The 27,370-nt window shown below is 38.3% G+C and overlaps 1 protein-coding gene across 9 annotated transcripts in view; it reads right to left on the reverse strand.

Annotated features, from left to right (window-relative positions):
* The window catches only part of ARHGAP28 (Rho GTPase activating protein 28), a 149,659-nt gene that overhangs the window by 5,370 nt on the left and 116,919 nt on the right, over positions 1-27,370 (reverse strand). For 7 of the 9 annotated variants that reach the window (XR_012325323.1, XR_012325322.1, XM_033837581.2 and 4 more), the window contains 8 exons: positions 26,161-26,238; positions 21,173-21,335; positions 16,315-16,397; positions 13,367-13,564; positions 12,931-13,044; positions 5,952-6,008; positions 3,429-3,553; positions 371-435 (listed from right to left, as the gene is read on the reverse strand). Coding sequence is in view for 6 of the 9 variants with exons in the window: in XM_033837581.2 (XP_033693472.1) it covers positions 371-435; positions 3,429-3,553; positions 5,952-6,008; positions 12,931-13,044; positions 13,367-13,564; positions 16,315-16,397; positions 21,173-21,335; positions 26,161-26,238 (883 nt within the window). In the remaining 3 variants the exon portion in view is untranslated. Of the gene's footprint in view, positions 1-370; positions 436-3,428; positions 3,554-5,951; positions 6,009-8,047; positions 8,265-12,930; positions 13,045-13,366; positions 13,565-16,314; positions 16,398-21,172; positions 21,336-26,160; positions 26,239-27,370 lie in introns of those variants that run through there. The other 2 variants (XR_012325324.1, XM_073790540.1) reach the window with 2 other exon arrangements.

Genomic DNA, 27,370 nt, shown 5'->3' on the forward strand with positions numbered 1-27,370 from the left:
CCCCTTCAGGGGAATAGGAAGAATGAATCTGGACTGAGAGTTGAGCAGGAAGTTCAACACAAAGGATGTCGAGATGATGAAAGTGCCACAATTTCTCCTTTCGTTTGCATGAATCTCCAGAATCTCCAACTTTCAGAGTCACATTTAAAAGACGCAAAAATCTACTCCACATCGACTAAACTATTTACATTTAAATTTTGAAAATATTTTCGGAAAGTCATACTGTTCTTATGTGAGAATTAAAAAATCTGACACAGTGATTTTGATTTTCTATCTAAAGAAATTTGTAAAGTACACTTACAATAAGAGCAGCATATTTCTTTTAGAGTAATCAGAGAATGTAGGAGTAAAAACATTAAAGAATGCTTACCTATATTACCTCCAATTTCATATAATCTTTGGTTCTGGATCTTAATGCCTTCTGATGAACCATGACTGAGAAAAGAAGAAAGCAATATAATTTAAACCCTCCTCTGTGATCTGGGGTAAACCTGTGGATTAAATAATCATGGCAACAAACAATCACTCTGCCTTGGGTGAAATACACCACACAAATCATTATTATGACTGAAGTGATGATAAAATCTTTTTTTTTTGCTTGACACAGACAAGCATCTGAGGCAGAGAGGAAGCTGGACGCCACCAGGCTTCACGGCCACCCCAGCCCTTCCATCCACCACTGTCAGCTCCTCTTAAGAGAGGACACCTTATTGACACATCAAGGCTGGCCAAGGAGCAGCTGGATGTTTAATATTGCCTTGTCAAGGGCAACATTACTCTCAGTTCAAAAGCCATCAGGTTCCATTTCTGTATTTGCCAAAAATTGAATGAGATTCTTTCCTCAGCCCATGGCACATTTCTAAGCTTGCCCAGTGCTTTGTAAACTAACGTTGACTTTGTTGCATGTCTCTGCCCTTTGTTGCATGTCTCTGCAAGTCAGAGAAAATAATTGTCCAATTTTAATCTTCCATCCCAGACTAGGCTGCCGGGTCAGAAGAGTCTGGAAAGACCATCGCTGAGCTCCTGCCCACTAGAACTGTCAGCTTGGTTACTCAAAAAGATGGTCTTCGGCTCTCTGCTGTGAGGGAGAACGACGTGCACCCTCTTTGTTTAATTAAACATTTTATTTGAGATAGTTGTAGATTTGCATGTGGTTATAAGAAAATATACAGACACATCCTTGTGTACTCTTTACCTAGTTTCCCCAATAGTAAAATCTTCCAATACCCTAGTGTGATGTCACAACCAGAAGCGCCACATGGATTCTGTCAAGGTACAGAACATTTCCTTCCCCACAAGACTCTTCTTGTTCTCCTTATAGCCACACCCACCTCCCTCCCCCTGTCCCCATCCTCCGCCCCTTATCCCTGGATTCTACATTTCTATAAACTTGTCATTTATAGAAACATTATATAAATGGAAACACACAGTATGGAACATTTTTGTAGTGGCTTTTTTTTTTTCCAGTCAGCATAGATCCCGGGAGATTCACCCAGGCTGCTGCATTTTTACTGCTGCGTAGCACATGTGATATGGATGGACCACGACCTGTTTAGTCATTTACCTGTTGAAGGACATAGGTTTTTTCTTTTCCAGTTTTTGACTATTATAAATAAAGCTGCTATAAGAATTTGTGTACAGGTTTCTGTGTAAACATAATCTTCATTTCTTTGGGATAAATGCCCAGGAGTGTGAATGCCACATCACACAACAGTTGCATATTCAATTTTATAAGAAACTGTCAAACTGTTCTACAGAGTGACTAGACCATTTTACATTCCCACCACTGATGTATGAGTAATTCAGTTTTTTTGTATCTTCACCTGTACTTGGTGTTGTCATTATTATTATTTTTTAGCCATTTTCATAGGTGTTTAATATGTCATTGTGGTTTTGTATTTCCCTAATGGTTAAAAATACTGAACATCTTTCCATGTGCATATCTGTCATTTGTATATCTTCTTCTGTTCATGTCTTTTGCCCATTTTCAAATTGGATTGTTTGTTTCTGCACTGTTGAGATTTGAGTGTCCTTTATACATTCTAGATACTAGTCCTTCGTTTGATATGTACTTTATAAATATTTTCTCCAAGTCTTTAGCTTGTCTTTTCATCTTTTAAACAGGGTCTTTCAGTGTACAAGTTTTCAATCTTGATGAAGTCCAATTTACCAATTTTTGTTTCGTATGAGTCATACGATGTCAAGTTTAAGAAATTCTTCACTAGTCCTCTATCACAAAGGTTTTCTCCTATGTTATTTTCTAAAAGTTTTACCCAGTTGCAGAAGATCTCCTCTTTTCCTAAATTTGCTGAGTTTTTATCATGAATTGGTGATGGATTTTGTCAAATGCTTTTTCTGTATCATTTAACATGATCATATGATTTTTCTCCAATTGATATGATGGATTACAGTAATTGATTTTTGAATGTTAAACTAATCTTGCATACCTGAACTAAATCCCACTTGTTCTAGGTATAATTCTTTTAATATACTTTGGATTAGATTTGTTGAGGGCTTTTGTATCTAAGTTCATGACAGATATTAGTCTGTAGTGTTTGTTTTGTATTATTTTGGTCTGGTTTTGGTATCGGGGCAATACCAGTTTCCATGATCACTCTCCTCAACCTCTGGCAATCACTCAGCTACCCTGCATTTCTAAAATTTTGTCATTTCAAAAATGTTATATAAATGAAGTCTTGCAATATGTAACCTTTTTTTGCTCAACATGGCTACTCCTTTTCAATATGATTGGAAAGTTGCTTTTAAAGGATATCCATCAGTTGTACTAGAGACCATCAAACTGTACCTGCTTTATCATGGTTAGATTTAAACTAGTGCTTCTCGTCTTTTAAAAAAACCTCAGGGCAAATGTTTATCCCTGAATAAGTATGCCTGTACAAAAATTATCATGATTTATGCTCTTTAACATGACTTAAGGCAGATATGCAAAAAATATTTTGTCAACATCACTCTGATCCTAAGGTTTATTGGTAGTAGGTTTTAGGGAGACCAACAGCTATGATGTTCACTCAACTACATAAACTCTACTTGATATAGTCATGTTACAGCCCAGTGGAGCCTGGAATAATGATATTCCTAGAAATCTATCAAGATATCTACAAAACTAACTTGCTAATTTTTTTATTCAAATAAAAAGTAAAACCAATTGAGTAAATGAAGACACCGGGACAGAAGATACCTATTTTAGAATCCCAATTGTAGAAATTCCTTGAAAAAAAACTTTTGTTACTGATAATTCTATGGTCTACTTAACTTCTTTCTCTACTTCTGATTCTTCATTTACTGGTGAAGTCCTTACAGTAACAGGTTCTAAGTTTTCAAAAAGGTCAAATTTTCAAATGCCTGGAGTTTCTCATCAGATAAAAGTTCATCTTCCTGTACAGAGACTCATATTCACTTCTACTCACCTGTTCTCATATTGAAATTTCGCCAAGATGTCTTTGGCTTTGGTTTGACTGTTGAGTTGAATGGCCATGGACACCTTGGAGAGAAGGGGCGCATGGATCCTTATGACTCCCTCCGGCACGTCAGACTGCCAAGGAGGAAACATGCGGTACATTCTGTTAAACTCAATGATTACACTTAAGAGACATGAAAATCAGTGGCATTCCAAATTAGGGAAACATGTAAACATGACCAGGATTTAACCAGAATGAAACATTGCTTTCTTCCTAACAGGAGATTTACTAATGACTAAACTTAATCTGGGATTTTACTTTTGTTACAGGCTTAGGTCTCACTATAATGCCTTAAAATCATGAGGGAAGAAAACTGGGTTGTGTTCATTGCAGCACTATTTACAATAGCCAGGGCATGGAAGCAACCTAAGTGTCCATCGACAGATGAATGGATAAACAAGATGTGGCACATATATACAATGGAATATTATTCAGCCATAAAAAGAAACGAAATTGAGTTATTTGTAGTGAGGTGGATGGACCTAGAGTCTGTCATACAGGGTGAAGTAAGTCAGAAGGAGAAAAACAAATACTGTATGCTAACACAAATATATGGAATCTAAAAAAAAAAAAAATGGTTCTGATGAACCTAGGCACAGGACAGGAATAAAGTCGCAGACGTAGAGAATGGACTTGACACGGGGATAGGGAAGGGTAAGCTGGGACGAAGTGAGAGAGTGGCATGGACATATATACACTACCAAATGTAAAATAGATAGCTAGTGGGAAGCAGCTGCATAGCACAGGGAGATCAGCTTGGTACTTTGTGACCACCTAGAGGGGTGGGATAGGGAAGGTGGGAGGGAGACGCAAGAGGGAGGGGTTATGGGGATATATGTATGCATACAGCTGATTCATTTTGTTACACAGCAGAAACTAACACACCATTGTAAAAAAAATTATACTCCAATAAAGATGTTAAAAAAAAAATCTGGGTTGTGACAAAAATCTAATGTTTTTATCAGTGCATTTTCTTGAACAATGTCCTAAATAAGCCTACTTGAAGTAGGATTCTGTATTTCAATTTATTTTAAGAAAATCAACCTTCTGAAAAATTTAAGGATCTAATTGAAAAATGTGGCTTTTCAAATATTCTTTTTCTTTAGTCAGTAGCAATGAATGGTCACTCCAAATTGAATTCCATATGGGCACCAAACTTGATCCTTCAAAGTGTCCTATTAACACTGTGAAGAATGGAGTGTGGGCAGCTGTTGGGGAAGAGTGTCCCTGCTTTCAGGTGCTCTGATTGGCTTGGGGACCTCAGAGCTCTCATCTAAATGAAATATTCAAAGAATGGTGCTGTCTAATTAACAATAAAGTCTCTTTTGTTAGAATTGAATGGAAAATTCCTTTTGTTTCAAAATCTTGAATGTTTTAAAAATTAATTCTCTATTTGGAGATAAGCAGAAATAAATTTCTATTTGAGGATCTGGCTACTCTTCAGGTAATTGTTTTAAATCTGTGTTCTCAAGGGACAATACTGTTGGTGTAGTTTTATGTGAATTTACTCAGTATATCCCCTAGAAAAAATGTGTTATGGATTGAATTGTGTCCTCCCTCCCGCCCCCAACCAAATATGTTGAAGTCCTAAGCCCAGGACCTCAGAATATGACCTTTTTTGGAAATAGGGTCATTGCAAATGTAATTAACTAAGACGAGGTTCAAATTGGAGCACGGCGGGCCCTTAATCCAATGTGATTGGTGTCCGTATAACAGGACACACACACACACACAAACAGGGTGAATGCCATACAAAGATGGAGGCAGAGATTGGAGTGATGCATCATCTGTAGGCTAAGGAAGGCTAAGGACTCCTGGCATCACCCAAAGTTAAGAATGATGTCAGAAACACGTCCTCCTTTCACGACCTTCAGAAGGAACCAACTGAATCAACACCTTGATTTCGGAGTTTTAGCCTCCAGAACTGTGAGAGAGTAAATTTCTATTGTTTTAATCCACCCTGGTATTGTTACTGCAGCACTAGGAAACTACTTTTTAAGGGTCAGTTCTAACAGTACTTTTCTACTATTACCTGTGAGAAGCAGGAGAGCATGCCAGGGAATGGCAGTGAGTGGTTTAGAGCTGGGAGGGGGCAGGGAGCCCCTGGTTCACTGCAGTCAAAAGCACCCTCCCAAAACACTCCTGTGGGCATCTCACGTCCGTCCCCTGCCAGCTCCACAGAAGCCTCTTAAGATAAATTTCACACTCCTGATATCATTGAGCCAGTTATAATGATCACATTTTCCCTCTAACTTTCTAGAGTATTCACTCTTGTGAACAGAATGTCTAACCACAAATTCTGAGTCATCAATTAGTTGAGTCCTTATACATTCCTTCATGTGCTACACTGGAAATGTCAAGTTTGAAGGTGTATCATGAGCAAAATTATACACAGATGAGGTGGATATAGCCAAAGAATACTGTGTAAGGAGTTAATAATTAGGGAGGAAAGGAAATGATTTGTTTTCTTACCATTCTTCTTGTAGAGGGTGATTTTTGTAGTACCTTTGAAGTCTTGGGGCTTATAACCTAAATAAAAAACAGTTAGTCTTTAGGATTAACGTTGAGAAAACAAGCATATGCTGCTGTTGGAAGTGTAAACTGGTACAATCTTATGGATAACATTTTGGCAATATTTATCAAATTATAAAATGCATATGCACTCTGACCCAACAATTCCACATCTATAACTTTATCCTTCAAATAGACTTCATTTGTGAGAAATGACATATGAACATGTTTATTCACCAATGCATAAACTTTAATAGCAAAATATTGGACACAATCTAGCTGTTCAATGATACGGGAATACTTAAATAAGTTTCAGTGTGTCTATGGAATACCATGCAAAAGAAGCAAAGAAGAAGGCTGTGGACTGATGTGGAATAATCACCATGATTTCATAAGTCATTAAAGAAGATGCAGGACAGTGTTTCAAGTATGTTATCATTCATGTAAAAAAAAGGGGGAAGACCATATATTCGTATTTGCTTGTATGTCATAGTGTCTCTCTGGACATATATGTACCTGTGTGTTCCTGTGCACACACATGCTGTCATTGGTTGTCGACATTACTTGTGTTCAGGAGGGGAAGTCAGAGATGGTCAACTTTTATTCTATACTTTTTCCCCTTCCAATATTTTGAATTTTGTAAACTGTCAATGAATTGTCTATTCCAATCAAAGTCAGGAAGTAAAAACATAGTATAGTACAACAGAACTGAAGAAAGACTATTTCTTCATCTGTAAGCGCTTGCTTTCATGGTACTTATAGCCTTTTAAAATTTTACTTAGTTCTATTTATAATTAAAACATTAAAGCAACTGACATTCATATAGCATTATACAGTTGACCCAGTGCTTTACACCCACATTATGTGAGTTGATGCTAATGACAACTCTGTGAAATAGATATCATTACTTTTTTCCCCAAATTGAAAATGTTTTTTAAAATTTTGTTGGAGTATAGTTACTTTACAATGTTGTGTTAGTTTCTACTGTACAGCAAAGTGAATCAGCTATATGTATACCCATATCCCCTTTTTTTTTTATTTCTTCCCCATTTAGGTCACCACAGAGCATTGAGCTCCCTGTGCTATACAGTAGGTTCTCACTAGTTATCTATTTTACACATAGTATCAATAGTGTATATATGTCAATCCCAATCTTCCAATTCATCACAACCCCCCATCCCCCTTGGTATCCATACGTTTGTTCTCTGCATCTGTGTCTCTATTTCTGCTTTGTAAATAAGATCTTCTATACCAATTTTTTCATATTCCACATATATGCGTAAATATATGATATTTGTTTCTCTCTTTCTGACTTACTTCACTCTGCATGACAGAATATTGAGGCTCTGAGAAAGAATTTAATTTGCCCTGGCTCACAAAGACTGACCTGACCCCAGCTTCAGCTCCACACACATCATACTTAGGCCGTTGAAGTTTTCCAGAATGAAAATGGCAGAGTAAGGACTCCAAAAGTCTGTCCCTCCATAAAAGTAATGAACAAACTGCCAAAAACTGTCATTGTCAACTTCTTCAGAACTCTGGAAACTAACCCAAAAGTTGCAGCCTGGGGAGTGCTTACGTAAGAAAAACAGCTGAATCTTGATAAGAGTGAACTTTGTGGCATTTTAACTTACACTTTCCCATCTCAGCTCCACAGTTCAGCGACAGCCTTAAAAATAACAGCCTGCATTCCTGGTATAGGTACTGAAGGGAGCAGAATGGACCTCATTCACAAAAAATTCTAATTATTTGTTCCCTGGAAGACTGGCTTGCTTTTAACTTGCCTAACTTGGAACTTGACCAGTGCTAAAGCGGTGTAATGTTGAAAACATTTACAGGCAAATGTTTTAATCACTGCTGCCTGATGTAGTGGGTAAGAGTTGGGGGAAAAAATAACTAACGAAAAAATCTTGGGAGGCAAGCCTAGAGAATGAGATGCTTTGGGGAATAAGGTCTTTGAACAGCTCCAACATATACCTGAGAATCTAGAAGGACATGGGCATGCCCAGGGCTGTACACATATTCAGGAAAGACCTGAAAAGAACTTAAGCTCTCACCTCTGGCTGACCTTTAAGCTCTGTCCAAACAGGAACTGAAGGTTCAGGTCAAGTTGTAAACTGCCTGGCTGAATACTGAAGGTGTGTCAAGCACACAAACACACAGAGCTCGTCTGCAAAGACTGGGAGATTTTTTTGGTTTCAGATATTTAAGATAATCTCTGTGCAAACATCAGCTAACCACTAGGCTAATGGAACAGAGACTTCAGTGGCCACACTAAACAAAGAATATAGACATAACAAAATTAGTTCAGCAGAAAAGTCATGAACAAATAAATAACAGCTATAACAAGCAGCAACCAGGGGGAGGGGGAAGAATCCAAAGCTGCCACATTTTAACATTCAAAATGTCCATTCTTCAATAAAAATTATGAGACAGGCAAAAAAAATGGCAAGAAAATATGGCCCGGACTTCCCTGGTGGTACAGTGGTTAAGAATCCGCCCGCCAATGCAGGCGACACAGGTTTGAGCCCTGGTCCAGGATGATCCCACATGTCGCAGAGCAACTAAGCCCGTGCGCCACAACTACTGAGCCTGCATGCCACAACTACTGAAGCCTAGAGCCCGTGCTCCGCAACAAGAGAAGCCACTGCAATGAGAAGCCCGCACAGTGCGACAAAGAGTAGCCCCCGCTCGCCGCAACTAGAGAAAGCCCTCGTGCAGCAACGAAGACCCAACGCAGCCAAAAATAAATAAATTAAATAAATTAATTTAAAAAAAAAGAAAATATGGCCCATACACAGGAAAAAAAAAGTTAGTGTCAATAGTTTCAAAAGAAACTCCTTAAGGAAACCTAGACATTGGACGTACTTGAAAAAGCTATTTTAAATACTTTAAAAGAACTAATGGAAACTGTGTCTAAAGAACTAAAGAAAACCATGAGACTGATATCTCACCAAATAGAGAATATCAAATAAAGAGAATACATCATAAAAAGAAACCAAAAAGAAATTATGGAGCTAAAAAATGTCCAATTGAAATGAAAAGCCTACTACAGAGGTTCAACAGCAGATTTAAGAAAGCAGAAGAGGGAATTCCCTGGTGGTCCAGTGGTTAGGACTCTGCGCTTTCACTGTTGAGGATCTGGGTTCAATCCCTGGTCAGGAACTAAGATCCCACAAGCTGCACGATGTGGTCAAAAAAAAAGCAGAAGGAAAAAATCAGCAAATCTGAAGATAGGTCATTTGAGGTTATCCAGTCTTGAAACAGGAAGAAAATAAATGAAGAAAAATGAACAGAACCTAGAGGAACTGTGGAACAACACCAGCACACCAACGTACACACAGTTAGAGTTCCAGAAGGAGTAGAGAGAAAGGAACAGAAAGAACGTTTGAAGGAACAATGGCTGAAAACTCCCCAAATTTGCTGAAAGACAATGATCTATGTATACAAATAGCTCAACAAACTCCAAATAGGATAAAATCAAAGAGATCCACACCAAGAAACATCATGATCACACTGTCAAAAGACAGACATAAAGAGAGACCCTTGAAAGCATTAAGAGAAAAATCAATTCAAGTACAAGAGCTCCTCAATAATAATAGCTGATCTCCCAGCAGAAACCATGGAAGCCAGAAGACACTGGGGTGACATATTAAAATTGTGAAAAAAAAAAAATATTGACAAGCAAAATTCCATCTGGCAAAACAGTCCTTAAAAAATGAAGACTGGGAGTTTGGGGTTGGTAGATGCAAACTATAACATTTAGACACTCCCTTGATAAGCAAAAGCTGAGAGAGTTCACTGCTAGCAGACCTACCTTAAGAGAAATGCTAAAGAGAGTCCTTCAAACTGAAATGAAAGGACACTAGACAGTAACTCGAATCCACATGAAGAAATAAAGAATATCAGTAAAGGAAATTACTTAGGAGAATATAAAAGGCAATATAATGTATTTTTTGTTTATAACCTCACTTTTCCCTTATCTAATGTAAAAGACAAGTACATGACAATTATAAATTTATGTCGATGGGCACACAATTTATAAAGCTGTAATATGCAGCAATAACAGCATAATGTGGGGGGACAGAAGAATATAGGTAGAAAGTTTTTATATACTTAAGGTATATTAATATGAACTAGATTGTTATAAATTAAGATGTTACTTATAATCCCCAGGGCAACCACTAAAAAGATGATTCAAAAATATATAGTAAAAAACAACAACAAAAGAATTAAAGTGGTACACAAGAAAATATCTATTTTACACAAATGAAGGCAGTAATGGAGAAACTGAGGATTAAAACATGTAAGACATATAGTCCAAAATTAAATAACTGAAGGGAAAAATAGAAAGTTCTACAATAGTTGGAGACTTCAATACTTCACTTTCAATAATGGATAGAAGAAGTAGGTAGAAGATCAGAAAGAAAACAGAAGACTTAGACAACACTATCAACCAACTAGATCTAACAGACATATATAGGACAATGACAGCACAATCCATTCTGAAGTACACATAAAACACTGTCCAGGATAGACATATGTTGGACCACAAAACAAGTCTCAGTGAAGTTTAAAATATCAAAATAATACAAAGTATGTTACATAACCACAATGGAATAAAATTAGAAATCAGTAACAAAAGGAAATTTAGAAAATTTACAAATATGGAAATCAAACAACACATACCTAAATAACCAATGGACCTAAGGGAAATTAGAAAAGACCTTGAAATGAACAAAAATGAAACACAACACACCAAAACTTACTGGATGGAGGAGAAGTAGTCCTCAGAGGAAAATTTATAGATGTAAATGCCTATGTTAAAAAGAAAGATCTCAAATTAATAGCCTAACCTTCCGCCTTAAGAAACTAAAAAAGCCAGCTAAACTCAAAACAAGCATAAGGAAGGAAACAATACAGATCTGAGTTTTAATAAGGACTAGAGAATAACAAAAAACTAGAGAAAATAATGAAACAAAAGTTGGCTCTTCAAAAAGACCAATGAAATGGACAAACCCTTGGTTAGACTGACCAAGAAAAGAGAGAGGATTCAAATTATTCATCAAGAGTATAACTGGGGACATTACTACAAACCTTATACAAATAAAAAGGATTATAAGAGAATACTATGAACAATTTGTATTTCAACAAATTAGATAATCTAGCTAAAACAGATAAAATCCTAGAAACACACAAACTGTCAATACTAACTCAAGAAGAAATAGAAAATCTGAATAGAGCTATAACAAGTAAAGAACTTAAGTCAGTAATCCCAAAAAAAAAAAAAAAAATTCCTACAGAGAAAAGTCCAGGACCAGATGGTTTCACTGGTGAATTTTACCACACATTTAAAGAAGAAGTAACACTAATCTTTCTTAAACTCTTCCAAAAAATTGAAGAGGAAGGAGCACTTCCCAACTCATTCTATAAGGCCAGTATTACCCTGATACCAAAGCCAGACAAAGACATAGCAAGAAATGAAAAACTACAGACCAGTGTCCCTTATAAAAGTTGATGCAAAAATTCTCAACAAAATACTAGAAAGTCAACATAGAGTTGCCATATGACCCAACATATGCCCAAGAGAAATGCAACACAAATGAAAAATAAGAAGTGAAATACTGATACATGCTACAACATGGATGAACCTTGAAAACATTATGCTAAGTGAAAGATGTCAGACATAACAGGCCACATACTACATGCTTCCATTTATATGAAATGTCCAGATAGGTAAATTCATAGAGCTAGAAAGTAGATAAGAATGTGTCAGGGATTGTGGGGAGGGGGTAATGGGGAGTGAATGCTTAATTGGTATGGGGTTTCTCTTGGGGGGTGGTAAAGATAGTCTGGAATTAGATAGTGGTGATGGTTGCACAACTTTGTGAATATACTAAAAGTATATACTAAATTTTATACATTTTGAAATAGTTAAAATGGTAACTTTTATATTATGTGAATTTTTTCTCAAAACAAAATTTTTTTCCCAAATTTAATGTGCTGGTTCTAGTTGATCTGAAGTCACTTTGCCTATAATCAATGAGGGAACACAGCCATTCAGCCTGTTTGTGATAAATCAATTAGCAATACTCCTACCTTACTGCCTTGCGATTTACTACTCCTTTCCCTGAATGAACTTTCCCCTCCTTTCTCCCTTCCAAATGCTACTACCCATCCTTGAAGATGCAGCTCAAATGCCACTTCCTCCGTGAAGTCTGCACACTTTCCACGTTGGAGCACATTTCCTTCTCCTCTGCATGATTCCCAGCACACTGTCTGTACGACACGTTTCACACTGAATGCGTATTCATGGCTCTTGTGTACATTTCTCTACCAGATATTTCTCTACTAGATATACGTTCCTTTAAGGACAAAGTGAGTTTCCTGTATCTCTACATCCTCCTCAAGGCCAAATGCTATGCCTCACGATCATCCTCAAATTAAAGCAATAAAGATAATTCTAAAGCCTGTTTCCATTATCCATCTCCACACAGACAACCGCGCTAAGGCAAACATTCTTTGAAATGTAATGAATTTACACAAAACAACTTGAGGATTACATATTCTTTTAGTATCCAATCACTACAGAAATCTCTATCTCTACTTATTAGATATATTGACTACTGGATTGCCCTTAAATCCAGTTCACAGGGACTGAAATGTTGACTTTCAGCATTTGTAAGAATCATTTTGCCCTTAAGTAATCTTCATGACAGAGATAATTCAAAAACTTCAACTGCAAATCACATAATTCAACAAAATGTAAAGACCACAGTACTCTGTCATGAACACAATCTCCACAGTGTTTATAGTTATAAGACTGACACTTTATGAGAATATAACAATTTTGGTTCTAAATTACAAGCTACTTTGTGCATCACTGTGAGAAATAAGAGCCTGGGTGGCCATGATATTTGTGCATTTATTTAGTTATTACCCCTCGTTCTATGGTCTTCCTCCTTAGCAGCTTTTTGACACTTGGAAGCTGTTTCTTTAACAACATCGTGGCTTCATTCATTCTTCTGACTTGAGCGATTAAGAAAGATGGAACCTGGAGAAGAAACAGAGCTTGACTAGAAGGAAAACACTTGAGTTAACCTCCCTGGTAGAGTCTGTCTTCTGGCCACTCAGTATCCAGGAACCAGGAACTGTGGTTCTGTCCTCATAAAGATTAGGAAAATCTATGAGGATTCCTGTTTAAAGGAAAATGTGTTCAGGAGCAGCCTTAAGGAATGATAAAGATGCCACCAGCAACCTGGGATTACTGTCTCCCACCTCTCCCTGTGCCTGAGGGCAGTGCTTGCTCATGAGTCTTTACATCTCCTGGGCGCTAGCAGACATGAGAACATCCTAGTCGTCACATTGTCACTCACCTTCCACAACATCTCCTGGTACTTTAGCATCAAGCGGATGATGTGGGCAGCGGTGTTTGCTAAGAGTAATTCTTCACAGTCAGAATGTTTGCTTCTACTGAAGAAAAGATTTGGTGCCATTATAGTAGAAATGTTCCATATACTCATCCGGTTTTTTGATTCGTTGGCAATGACTTTATTGAAGAATGTCATGAGGGCCTGATAGGAAACAGCACAGTGTCACTCTAGTCATTGTAAATTAGGAAGAGGCATCACTGATTACTATCACTCATTTCCATACCCGTTCACTGGGCCTCTGGAAAATTGTCGGAGCTACAGAATGGCTGAATGTGTCATGTGTCCCCTCTAACTGCTTAAAAGTACTAATGAGAAATGTGAAGAGTTTTTTCATTTCTCTGCTTCATAAAAGTAGCTCCATTTTTATGGAATTTGTTATGTTGGGATCTCTATAAATAATAGTTTGCATTTTCTTATTTTCTTTTATCTTAAACAAGCTTGACAAATATTAAAATTAAACAGTAAACAAGGGAGAGAAAGCACTACAGCTCAAATAAACATGAAATGCAGTTTTGTCGTGAAGGTAGAAAAGTAATTCACTCTTAATTTAAGGCATTACTGTTAAAAATTATTTTGTTTCCTTGGGAATGGAAAGTCCATTGAAAAAAATGAGTTTTAAAATAAATAAGTTATGAAATAAATGTCACGGGGATATAACATACAGCATGGTGACTATAGTCAATACTACGGTATTGCATATTTGAAAGTTACAAAGAGTAAATCTTAAAAGTTCTCTCAAGAAAAAAATTTTTGTAATGGTGATGGAGGATAACAAGATTTCCTATGGTGATCATGTTGCAGCGTATACAAATATCAGAACATTATGTTGCTTACTTGAAATTAATATGTTATATGTCAATGACACCTCAATAAAAAATTTAAAAATAAAGTAAAGAAAAAAATTAAAGAATAAAAACAACAAAATAAGTATCTCATTCCTCACTTCAAAAATATCTCAGTCAAAAAGCTGAAAACTTTCACTTTTTGGGTGTCATTTTTGTACTGCTTTTCAATTTTGGAATCTTCAGCAGACCAAAGGGAAATGATTACATGCACCTGTGCTCAGCATTAAAAAAAATTGAGAAAGCTTAATAAAAGTTTGGCTGAGCCACCAAAGTATAAATGCCTATCAGAACTTTCTAAAATTCACCAAGAGGGCTGAAATCCTAAAAGGAGATGCTCTTTGGTTTTCCAAGTTTGAATTCTGCTATAGTATGTGTAATGAGAAAATGGACAGCACATACTAGTGATAACAGCTAACATTTATTTGAGGGTTTACTGTGAGCCAGGCATTATTCTTAGTACTTTATATACTCCTACTCATTTTATCATCATTCCAAACCCTGTGAGGTAGGTACTATTATTGTTTTACAGATGAGGAAACTAAGATGGGGAGGGATTAAGTAGCTTTGCCCAGCGTCACTTAATTAAGTGGCAGAGCCAGGATCTGATCCAAGGAAGCCTAATTCTTGAGCCAGACATCTTGATCTCTACAACACACTAGCTTCAATCTTCATTCCAGTCACAATTCAGAATGGAAGAGGGAGGGAGAGAGAGAGACAGAGAGGATCTTCTGTTAGGAATGTACTAAATTCTTTGATAATTGCTACATTCTTAGTTATATGAAAGGGGAAATGACACTTTGACTCAGATATCTGATACTAGATTCATTCCTTTGGATAAAAAAAAAAAAAAAGCATTGTTCAGACAAAGCCAAACAAACAAACAAACAAAAGCTAGTAAATTTCCAGCTTTTGAAAAATACCAAATTGTATTAAAACAGACATTCTTATGCCTTTGCCAGTCCCCATTCTTGGGTGGAGGATATAATATAATTGACATAGATGGTTTCACTTGGTAGGAGGAAAGGCCCTCACCAAACTGAAATGTCTGACAAGAGGTAGCACGAAGACTCATCTTTGTTTTCAGCATCATGTTTACTGGCCTCAAAATTATAACTCTTTCCAACTCATCCTCACCTCAATTTCATTTTAAAGATTCCAAGCACCTGGGGCTTCCCTGGTGGCGCGGTGGCTGAGAGTCCGCCTGCCGATGCAGGGGATGTGGGTTCATGCCCCGGTCCGGGAAGATCCCACATGCCGCGGAGCGGCTGGGCCCGTGATCTGGGGCTGCTGAGCCTGCGCGTCCGGAGCCTGTGCTCCGCAACGGGAGAGGCCGCAACAGTGAGAGGCCCGCATACCGCAAAAAAAAAAAAAAAAAAAAAAAGATTCCAAGCACTTGTTGTACTTATAACAGATTTCCTATTGTATACAGAATCATTATCAAAACAGCAACAGAAACTTTGATTTTTACAAACATAAAGCAGAGAAGTGAATTTGAAATAAAAGGAGGGATATTTGGGATGGAGAACTATGGAATACAATTCTATCAAATGTTCTATTTTATATTAATGGAGAAATCACTTTTCTGAGCTTAATTTTCTTAATCTGGAAAATGGCAAGGTCCTATCAGGTGATCTGTAAACTTCTGGGATTCTATAATTCTTTAAATTGGATTATGGTAAGACATGAACATTCTAGAAATTTTATTTAAAGCAGGGGTTTCATTCACTTCTGACATTATTCCATTTAAGTCTTCCATCTTTGCTTCCTCTTCCTACTCCTAACCCTCGCCCAGTGCCTGGCACACTGTAGATGCTCAACATCTCTTAACAGGTTGAATGAACGAAACAAATGTTCAAAGAAGATTCCAGGATTCACATTCTTTCCTGGCTTCCTCAGGAGAACAGCGGTGGGAACAAGGAAAGGCAGCGGGTTTGCTGCAGGCTCAGCTGGTTGGTAAGTTGTCCTCTCAGTTTTCATTTTTCCACCTGAGCCATTTCCTCTGACCAATAAGAGTCAATGACAGACCATGAGGTCGATACAACATACCTGGGCTGTGTCCCTGTTGGCCTCAGGCAGTGCCATGATCATGAGGTGTAAGGCTTGAAACTGTACTTTGATGTGAGGCCCTCCTAACAAGAAAACAGAAATAACCACACATTTTGAACAACGCTCATGCATTCTGACAGCATTTCTTGCTAACATCTGGTGGCATACGAGGACCCTGACAGCTTTCAGTGGTAAAGACTCAGGTTTTGTGACTGACAATGTAAGTCTGTTCACTTGGACAGGAGCCTCAGTCTATCAACTCCTTTTTAGCATCCTAGGATGCCACTGTAGGGGCAGGTGGCCAACGAGATCCTCAAAATTATTCTGGATCTGTACAACATTTCTCTTTTCAAAGTACTTTCATAGATCTTGCTTTACTTTTATGCTAGAAACAGTTGGCTTGAAGTTCAATTCAAGAGAAAATAAATTTTATTTCCGTACAATGAGGCAGCCAAGCATAATAATTAGGAGCAGAGATTCTAGAACCAGATTCAAATTCTGCATGTACTATTTTGTCACTGAGTGACCTTGGGCAGGCTATTTAACCCCTGTTGCTTCTATTTTATCATCCATAAAATGGGAATCGTCATCATACCTACCTCACTGGGCCATTATGAAGGTTAAATGAGCTAATGTACAGAGTGTTTACACCAGTACCTGTACATAGCTACCTCCATAGGTGTTTGCTCTTGTTATTATGATCAGTGACATTTATTTTAGCTCTTAAATGGACATGAAGGGAAGGTAACCACAGTTGGATCTTTGGAGATCCAGAAGATGGCACCAGAGAGTTGGCATTCTACTACTGTGTGTTCTCAATATTGGCTCTTTTCCCATTTTAGGGAAAGGATTTTAGGAAATCTATCCACAACTGGATAATTCACAGCCAGCTGTGCTGAAAACGTAGGGTATTCCAGAGCATCCAGGCTTTGCCTGTTCTTTCTGTATTCTCCCCAAAATGGTCTCTTGGTAGGGAGGTCCTGCAGGGAAGCATGACGTTCTGTAACCCCCGGGGAGCTCTCAAGTTGAAGGAAAATCTATCCATTTATGACTCAGTGGATAAAGGCAGTCAGCTGCCTATAGAGTTACTTAGCTGTACAGTAGTGGAAACACTCTCGTGACAAACTACTAGGTCACAGGAGGTCGTGTGCATCCGAGTTAGGAGTACATGATTATTGTGTGTAACCACGTAATGAAGGAACAGTTGGGAGGAGTATTTATAGGCTCATATCATATTGTCTCAGCACAATCCCCATGTGGATTTTAAAAATTTATGTCAAATTTGTAAACAAAAATGACACAGGTCCAGGTTGTTTTTGAAAATGGCTAATGCACACTGATGTGAGTTTGCCTGAATAACAGGCACTAGCAGGAGTATATCTCAGTATAAAGCATTTGGGGACAGATAAGACATTATTTTAGTGCATAAATTGCAGGCTAAGGGCTGTCTATAATTTTCCAATGCAACCCAAAAAAACCCCTGGGGGGAAACAATAGATGCAAATGCAGGCTCTCTATTTCCATTAATTCCAGATAAATTACAAAGTTCCTTTTAAGATTAAAAATCTAAACTGGCAAATAATCCATTTTCATCTTGCTTAGAAAACCCAGCCCTACACTGTTTTGTGGTTAATAGTTTTGTAGTTAATTCATTTATTGCACCCTGGTTAAGAGTCATTTTTTTCACTCCTGAGGTCATTATTTTCTCAGAAAGTTATTAAACTTTTCATGAAAGTATCTAAGGTTTGATTGATGAACTATTAGTCTTTTAATTTTATGGGCAATTTTTGGACCAAGTTTGAAAAGAGAAAACAGAAAGTAATTACACTAGTGGAAAAGACTACATTCTCTGACCTCCGTTTTAGAGTAAATACAGGGGCAGCTTAAACACACAGATGTCCACAGTTCTTCCCTTCAGAAAATCTCATTACAACGAGAGTTTACTCCAGGTGGCAAAAGGCCATTCTTCCCGATGGCAGCAGCCCAGAACATTGGGCTTCCTGTGGGGTTGGCTAGTTATCAAATCAATCACGACAATATAGTATTTTTCATTTTCAAAGTCATACAAAGAAATGCGGATCGTCCTGTGAAACTTTTCAGGATATTTTCCAGATTCTCTCCCTTCATTGAAGTGTACTGGCTTCAGCATCTGAATAATGATATTAAGAAAAACTTAATATGATTTAATTAATATGATTTCCTTCTTAAATATGATTCTCCAAACAGGTTTTACATGGTGATTGACTCTTCCTTGTATAATTCCATAAGACCAAAAAGAGAAAAACTAAAACAAAAAAATCCTCTGTGGCACCATTTGTTTTGATGAATTGTTCAGTAAATAAACTGCAGATCAAAGTGAAGTTAAGACTTCTGCAGCCTGTTTTCCAGGACAGCAAACTTTACAGAAGATCCTGTGTTTCTCTGACTTAGAAACAGAGGGAGGGAGTTCTGTTTCTGGTATGGCTGAGTAAGCTCCTACCCAATCAACCCTCCTTAAGGCAACTGTACACTCTGGACAATGTACAAAAAACAACTACCTGAGGCAGTGGAGAATGAACAAAAGCAGGCAGATTTAGGAGGGCATTGGACACTTGGCATTAGGGAATGGCACAGGGAGAGTGTCCAATTTCCTGGCTTTTAGTTTGAGGTCAGGCCATAGACAGCAATGGCACGAGGTGGCTGAAATTCCAAAAGAAAACCCCCATCTTTCTGGCCTGAACAAAGAGAGGGCAGGGTTCAGGAGGACCACAGCCACTGGGAAGTTATCGGGAATCCCAGAAAGGGAAGGTCAAGAGATAGAAGGCCCTAATTCTGGTGTAAAATCCACCCAAATGTTGGCTCACCCCATAAACCATGCATATGTGGAGTAGCGCAGGTAAGTATTAAATAGCAAATTGCTTAAATACAAACAAAACACAAAACTAACCAAAAAAACCCCACTCCTTGGAGAAATATTACAAAACACAGAGTTTCCAAAAAAATATTCACAAGGTTCTGGATACAGTTTAAACTTACTTGACATAAACAGTGACCCATTTTCAAGGGAAGAGACAGTCAACAGAGACCAACCCTCAGATGACCCAGATGTTGGAACTAGTTATGAAGCAGCTATCATAACTATGCTCAATGATATGAAGGTAAATATGCTTACAATGAATGAAAAGATAGGGAATGTCAGCAGATAAATAGAAAATAGTTTTAAAGTAGCAATTGGAGATTCTAGAACTGAAAATATACAATATGTGAAATAAAAAAGAATGAAGATTCGAGTTCTGGTCTGGGAAGATCCCACATGCCACGGAGCAACTGGGCCCATGAGCCACAACTACTGAGCCTGCGCGTCTGGAGCTTGTGCTCCACAACAAGAGAGGCCATGATAGTGAGAGGCCCGCACACTGCGATGAAGAGTGGCCCCTGCTTGCCACAACTAGAGAAAGCCCTTGCACAGAAACGAAGACCCAACACAGCAAAAATAAATAAATAAATAAACTCCTACCCCCAACATCTTCTTTAAAAATAAATAAATAAATAAATAAATAAATAAATAAATAAAATAAAATAAAGAATGAAGAGAACTAGTTCTCTCTTTCTTTCATAAAACAAAAATACTACATCATACAAAGAAAAGAGATACTGGTCACAGCATGTCAATTAAAGCTTAGAAAAGGACTGCCTTGTCTTATACTTTTTTCTCTGAAGACACAGTGGATTATTTTATGAATCTGGTTTAGTTAAAATTTTTAAAGATTTAGGACCAACTAATTTTTAGGACAAATTTTGTCATACAACTTAGGATGTGACTATTATTTTCTATGATTGTGATTTTAAGGATTTTATACTTCTGGTCAACCTGCAGAAGGTTGTAAACTGGCAGATACGGGTAATACTTGCTACGCTCATGTAGTGTTTTAAAATTTGAATTTGTGGCTGACATTTTCAAATGAAGAGTTTCGTCATTAAAGCCTGGATTTTGGCTTTCACTCCTGCATGGTAACCATCATCCAGAGCTGAGCAGTGGCCAACCTCTCTATATGGGATATGTCCTCTCAATCTGGCCACAGTCCCTTTCTGTCCATATAGAATCACTTACTTGGCATGCTTATACATATTTAGACTTGTGACTCCTGAATTCTTCAGGTTGGCAGTCAAAGCCCACACTATGTAGCCTCATCCTACTTTTCTAAATTTCTCTCATCACACCTTCTTCAATATTCAACCTTTAGGATGAAATTACTTTCTGACTGCCAAATACAACACACACTGTCCAGTTTCTATACTTTTTATCCAAGTACCTCAGTTAAGGCCTCATCTATGTGACTTTTTAAGTTTCAGAAACACTATGTGATACTGTAATTTTCAGAGACAAAACACCTTCTTACTGCATGCTACATCATCAGACCCAGGACCTCGGATTTAAAGAAGGGAGAGATGTTATATTTTTTGAAGGACTATTATACACCAGGCACTATCCTAGATGTCTTCATTCAATACCCACAACAACCCTGACAAGTAATTATTATCTGTAATTTACAGGTGCAGCAGTGAAGCTCAGAAAGGTTGACTGCATAGTTAACAGATGGTTGAGCAGGAATTCAAATCTCAAGAGCCAGGTCTTTCTGTAACCCTCTCTGCCTTTTAATGATTATAAAACCCTCTAAATCATATCAACCAGACTCAGAAATACAAACATGTGAAGAGATGACAGTTTACCATCAAACTCAATAGCTCATCAAGCAGTACCAGGAAATAGCAAATCTATACATTTATGATCACATCTGATTATGCATATTTCTTCTGCTCTGTGCCACTTTATTGACCTTGTAACTTAGTCCATTCACACTTAACTTCTTCCACCTACTTTCCATTAGAGTGATGAAAGCAGGTATATATTCCACAGGGAAGAGAGAGGTGGGTAGTTCTCTGAAAAATGCTTTCAACATTACTGCAGCTTCTCTGTGGCACATTTTCTCCCATTTAAACTTATCAGCATTAAACTTGGCATCCAGTTCTTCACGGTATTGCTGAAAATCAAGGAAAATAGTGAGTTTTACCACCTGATCCTCCCCCTTTAAAAACTGTCATTACATAAACTATTTTTGTAATTAGATTGAAAAGCTAATATCTACTAAGCTTATCTTTTTTCAACATGATTAAAGAACTGAAATGGCTATTTCTGAATATATCTTTTTAAAGTTTTCTAAAATCCTTTTAGAATAATGTTAATCTTAAAATAATTTGCCATCTATACAAATACAGAAGTTCTTTACTCAGATCACAGTTTCATTTATATGGTTTTGGCAGAACGCTGCCTATGCCCACATCATAAATGCACTGCTACATTTTGACAAAGCCTCCACTTCCCCCTTTTCTTCAATGATGCCTTACTTCTGCCACCCCGTCTTCTGTTTCTAAATTAGATCAAGAATGTATGCCTCTTGGCTAGTTCACATACAGAATGAGAAATATCCCAGCAAAGGAACTTTGACCTCACTGCAACATGCACACCAATGATATCTTCCTGGAGCAGTTACAGCAAAGTTTTATGCCAAGACGTACACATGTCTTCCACATGTCTGCATGTTTGCCCAATCTTTCGTAAGGTTGGGAACACTGTGTAAATACTTTTTAAAACAATCACTAATCATCCTTAAGTTTTACTTGAGTTATACATTTTACATTATTAATTCATTTGATGACCAGTGCCCCCCATTCTACTGCTCCCTTGAATTAGAGTTTACCAGTAATACCAGGCAGTTATAGTCAGTTTCCCAACTGACAATAACTGCTTCAAAAAGGATTCTTAAAAAAAAAGGGAAAACTCTGAAAATCCTTAAGGCCTTTGCTTTATTCTCATGAGACGCCTAAGTCTTCCAGCCTTGAACATGTAAGAGAAGCTAGAGAACGACAAGGTGAGATTTACCTTTCCTGACAGGTAGGCGGAAAAGTGATTTGGGGGAGCTCAGAGATCGGCACTGGCTGGGAAGCAGGCCAGAGATGCAGAAAGCAGTTATTGGGCTAGGGCACCATTTCTGGTGATGGATCATCGAGGACTTAACCTGAATAAGCAGTTGTAGGATAGAAAGAAGAGGTGGCATTTAAGAAACGCCTAGGAGGGAAAATTCTCAAGAATCAGTAATGGATTGAACATGAGACTCAGAGGGAGAAATAACAGTCCAGGATGACTCTCAGATCGCTAGCTGGAGTAATGGGCAGATGGAGGTGTTGTTAACAGGAAATAGAGGGGGAGGAGTAAATGTTTTCCGTCCACTGCCTGGTACCACTGCCATAAGGCAAAGGGGAAACTGTTTTGCAAGTGGGCAGGAAGTATTGGCAAGAGCAGAATAATTCAAATCCACTGCCCACAGACCTGTGCCACAGGAAGCTACCTGAAACACTAAGGTGATTCTAACCTCTCACTACTTCCCTGCCACCTAAGAGGCAACATGGCACCAGGGTCAAGGGCAGGCTCTATAACCACATTCTTTAGGTGTTTATCCTAATTCCACTACTGCCTAGTTGTACACCTGTGAGGTTTCTCGCTCCATAAGAGGGATATTAGGGATTTCCCCAGCGATCCAGTGGTTAAGACTCCAAGCTTCCAATGCAGGGGGCGTGGGTTCGATCCCTGGTCGGGGACCTAAGATCCCACATGTCGTGTGGTGCAGCCAAAATTTTAAAAAATAAATAAATAAAATAAAGTCAAGAGCAATCATATTTTTTTTAAAAGATGGATATTAGAACAACCTCACAGAGATTAAATTGGATACTACAATGTAGAGCTCAGGGGGCAGGGCCTGCATGCAGAGAGTGCTCAGGAAATGCTGGCTGCACTTACTCTCCCCTCGTCTGGGTCTGCTACAACCTCTAGTATTATTACTACAGGAAACCCATGTGTATGTGGTGTGGATATTCTGGTAATAACAGCACCTCGTCTTGTCTAGACGGCCAGCGTGAGACAAACGGAGAAGTTTGGACCAGAGCACAGTGGAAGTAGGAGCAGAGCTGACATGTCCACAGTGGTCCTAAACATGAAGCCCTATGAACCAGGGGCTGAGTCTTCCTTGCCAGAGACGTGTACATGTTAAAAAAAAAGTCATGCTTTCTGTCCACTGTTAATGAGAACACCAGGCAAGGGTCAGGAGCCATGTCCTTCAATCTCCTCTGAGCAAATATATAACCTGCTTCCAATTTTGAGGTAACTTTATAAAAATGCAAATAACCTGCTTTCAGCTTCAAAAACCAGTTCAGGAAGGGAAACCAGCAGACCAGGTAACATCACTATAAAACATTTAGAGCAGCCTCCGAATAACTGACACGAGTCAAAAAAGAAAACCGTGCATGTCAAACCAGTCTGCCTTCTTCCATGAAATATATTCCCTGGTGTTTGGCTCAAATTTCTGTCATTTTTGGAAAAGAAAATCACTGCAAACACCAAAGCATTAAATTGGTTCCAAATGATCTGAGGCCTCACATCCAGGAATGGGCTGGGCAGTTATGTGCCCCGTGCGGCTAAAACCAGCAGCGTCCCCCAGGGCTACTCCCCTGTGAGTCTAACCGGGACTTGAAAGCACAACCCAGGCTGGCTTCTTCATAATGATACCTTAGTGTTAGCGTCATCCACTTGGCACAATTTGAGGATAATTACAATGTTGTTTTTTTTTTAACTTTCTTTCCCCAAGCACATTCGTAGATGAAACATTTTTTTAAAGTTTAAAGTTTGAACAAAGAAGAGAAATAAAGGCCCCTTTACTATATCAAGTTACAATGCCTTTCTAACTGCAATACCCCCGTTTCTGTTCACTGGCCCGGAGTTCTTTCACATTGGCTTTCTTGGAGCTCAAACCATGAAAACATCTGGATTACATTTTTCGGACTAATAAGAGATGGAATAAATAGGCTAAAACTACATAAAACCTATTAAGGGCCAAAAGGGACTTTTACCTAAATGTGGTTCAGGAATGCATGTGCCTATTAGAACACGTTAAATGAATTATTGGCCTCTGATAAGTATTTTTCAGTCAAAGATTAGCTAAAGAAAAGCAACTTGCGCTATGATGTTAAAATTCATACACACAAGAAATGTTGTGTAATGTTGTCTCCTTTTGATTATTTTCAAAAATAGAATTTTAAGTCATATCCACTATGTTCCCCCTACACACACACAAACACACACACACACACACACACACACACACAGAGTCAGTAAGAATATGTGCAAATACAACTTCCCTATTATAGAGGGAGGTTTAGAGGGATGGAGTCTAATTCTGTTTAGGAAATTCATTTTCCTGACTTCATTTTGGTTCTCTGACTCTACAGATATAACCACAAAGACTTAACCAAAACTAGTAACAGCTTTTGTCCTCAGATTTAGGATACATTTATTTAGAAGTATATATAAAAACCATACCTGTGAGAACCTGAAACAAAAAGTAGATCCCATTCAGAGAGGACAAACCTTAAGGATCCACTAGGAATTTTCCTGCCTTCCAAACGAACTTGTGCCAGTATTTAGTAATTTCTACTCCCAGGGAAGTCACAGCCCCCCGAAATGTGCAAAGTGCAGAGCACTGCTCAGGTCTCCCTTCAAAAAAGAACTGGCTGTTCATCGGCAAAAATGCAGGTAGCTGACTCCCCAGGTGCTGGCACCTTCTGACTGGCCTCAGGCCCTTCCCTGCAGGCAGCCCCAGCAGTGACAGTGCAGCGTGGGGCTGACAGGGCACAGGGAGAGAGTCCCAACTGCACCCGTTCTGACGCTCAGCCCGCCCAAGCCCACCTCCTCCCCCTTGATCCTTGAGAAGCACGGTCCCGCGATAACCGTCTTCTACTCCTAACTCTGTCCCAGCACCTGCTTTCTGGAGCTTCCAATAGACACAGCCTATTTACTCTCAGTTTCCCCTTTGAAAAATATCTCGTCATATGTCTATATAAAAACTCTGAGACTTCTGATACAACTAGAATTTCCCAAAACAAGTGCCCAAATGAATTAGTAAAGAGGTGCTTTCCTGCCCCTACACAATTCCTTTTACTAGTTCAAACAGAACCAAGTTCACTTTTCCCTCTCCCTGAGATTTTTTTTCTCAAGGATTCATTATTGAGAACTGCTCATGTTTCCACGCCCACCCACCAGGGGAATGTACAAGGCAGGGAGGGACGCTTCATTGTGGATGCGCACCAGCACACAAAGTGGGATATCTTACTGGAAATTTATGAGAAAAGCTTTTCTTTTCTAACAATTCTTTTTTTTTTTTTTTTTTGCTGTATTTGAAGAGTTTCCCACCATACAGAAGTAGGAATGTAAAGGAATTCACATTGCATGGGTGGTTTTATATGTAGAAACTAACATTACCTTAAATGGAATTGGGTTTTAGAACTGCTGAGTGAGTGTTCTAGTGGTTACAGCCATTCCTACAAATTCTTATAAGGACTTCCATTAAAAGGAAAGCCAAAGAATGTTTCTAAGTTTGAAGCAATTGACAATGGAAATCAGGGATCATCTAATACTGGCTTAATGAATTCCATGACTGAGAGGAACACAAAAAAGCTAAAGTGTTTAACACAAAAAACAATGATGGGACATTTCAACTTTACCAAATTAAAGACAAGCAGCAGTTTTTGATAGTGAATTGATGTGTTCTTTCACTGTTGTTGGCTTTTTATTGTTGTTGTTTTAGTCTGAAGGAATACACAACTCAGGATCATGGAACACAGGTATTGAGGAAAGCTCTATAGGGCCAAGTGGTAGTATCAAAACAACAACAAACAACTAGACACACCTGATGCCTGTGTGAACTTGGGTCTAGCTAGCTGAGATCTCTAACGAGGAAGAGAGAAAATGTTTGGTACCTTGACTTTGGCAGTACATCCTGAAAGTCGAAAAATCCCTTCAGATTCCAGACCCGATTCTTCAACTTTCTGAAAGAACTGGAAAGCAATGATACATTACAAAAATAAATACCTCCATATGATTACAAACATTTGAAATAATAATGATGATGAAAACAATCGATACATTACCAAGCATATATACATGCCTGGTACTTGAATGCCTAGTTAAATGTTCACACTCTCCCAGGAGGTCAACATTAGCCTCCAATTTGCAAATGAGGAAATGGAGACTTAGAGCTGTTTTCCACTTTCCCCAGGGTCAACCTCAAAAGTAATGGCACCAACTCTCTCAAGCTTGTGCTCTTAACCAAGAAACTACACTGCCACTTAACTATTTTAAGATCTGATTACTGTATCTCTTTCTGCAGATTGACCAATAAGAAAAGATCCTAAATTTACTATCATTAGTTGCACTATTCTGGCTAAGAAACTATAGGGATTCTCGAAATCTGACCAAGGGATTACATACTGTAAAGGCTTATAGGTCTCATGAGCTCTCATGGTAATGATGATGGTTTTATTATTAAATAATAATAAACACTAGCACTGATTGTGCACTTACTGTGTGTCAGATAATATTCTCAGCACTTTACGTACATTAACTTACTTAACCCTCACAATAATCCTATGAGGCGGGTACTAGTGGAATCCCCATTCTACTGCTGAGGAGACTGAGGCATGGAAAGGAGAAAGGATCTGCCCACGTTCACACAGCAAGAGCAGGATCCAGAGTCTCTGCCATTTTCCCTTCATGAAATGATGGTGCCTGGAGCTAAGGTAGCTCCTGTAGGTATGAAGAGAAGTAGATATTTAGGAAGAAGAAACACGTTCATAAGAAAAGACTCTCCCACAGGAGGAGAAGAGCAATGCCTCACGCTGTCTTAAATGAGGAGCGTAACTAGAGCTAGCACCTACTGAGATGCTAATACGAGATAAACCCAGATTTAGTTTTAACTAGCATTTACTGTGCACCTTCCATGTGCTAGGATTTTGCACCTACTTAACAATATAAATTCTTGTGTTGAATCTTCTCAGTCTTAGATTTTTATGCATTTTCTTCAGACTCTGTCCTTTCACTAGAGGACAAAGGGCATTATTCTGGTTCTAATTCAAGGAACGAAAGGAAATCTTAGAGTCACCATGGACTTGGCCTTGGATATACATACTG

This window comes from Tursiops truncatus, chromosome 13 (genome assembly GCF_011762595.2).
Source record: "Tursiops truncatus isolate mTurTru1 chromosome 13, mTurTru1.mat.Y, whole genome shotgun sequence".
NCBI classification, from domain to species: Eukaryota; Metazoa; Chordata; class Mammalia; order Artiodactyla; family Delphinidae; genus Tursiops; species Tursiops truncatus.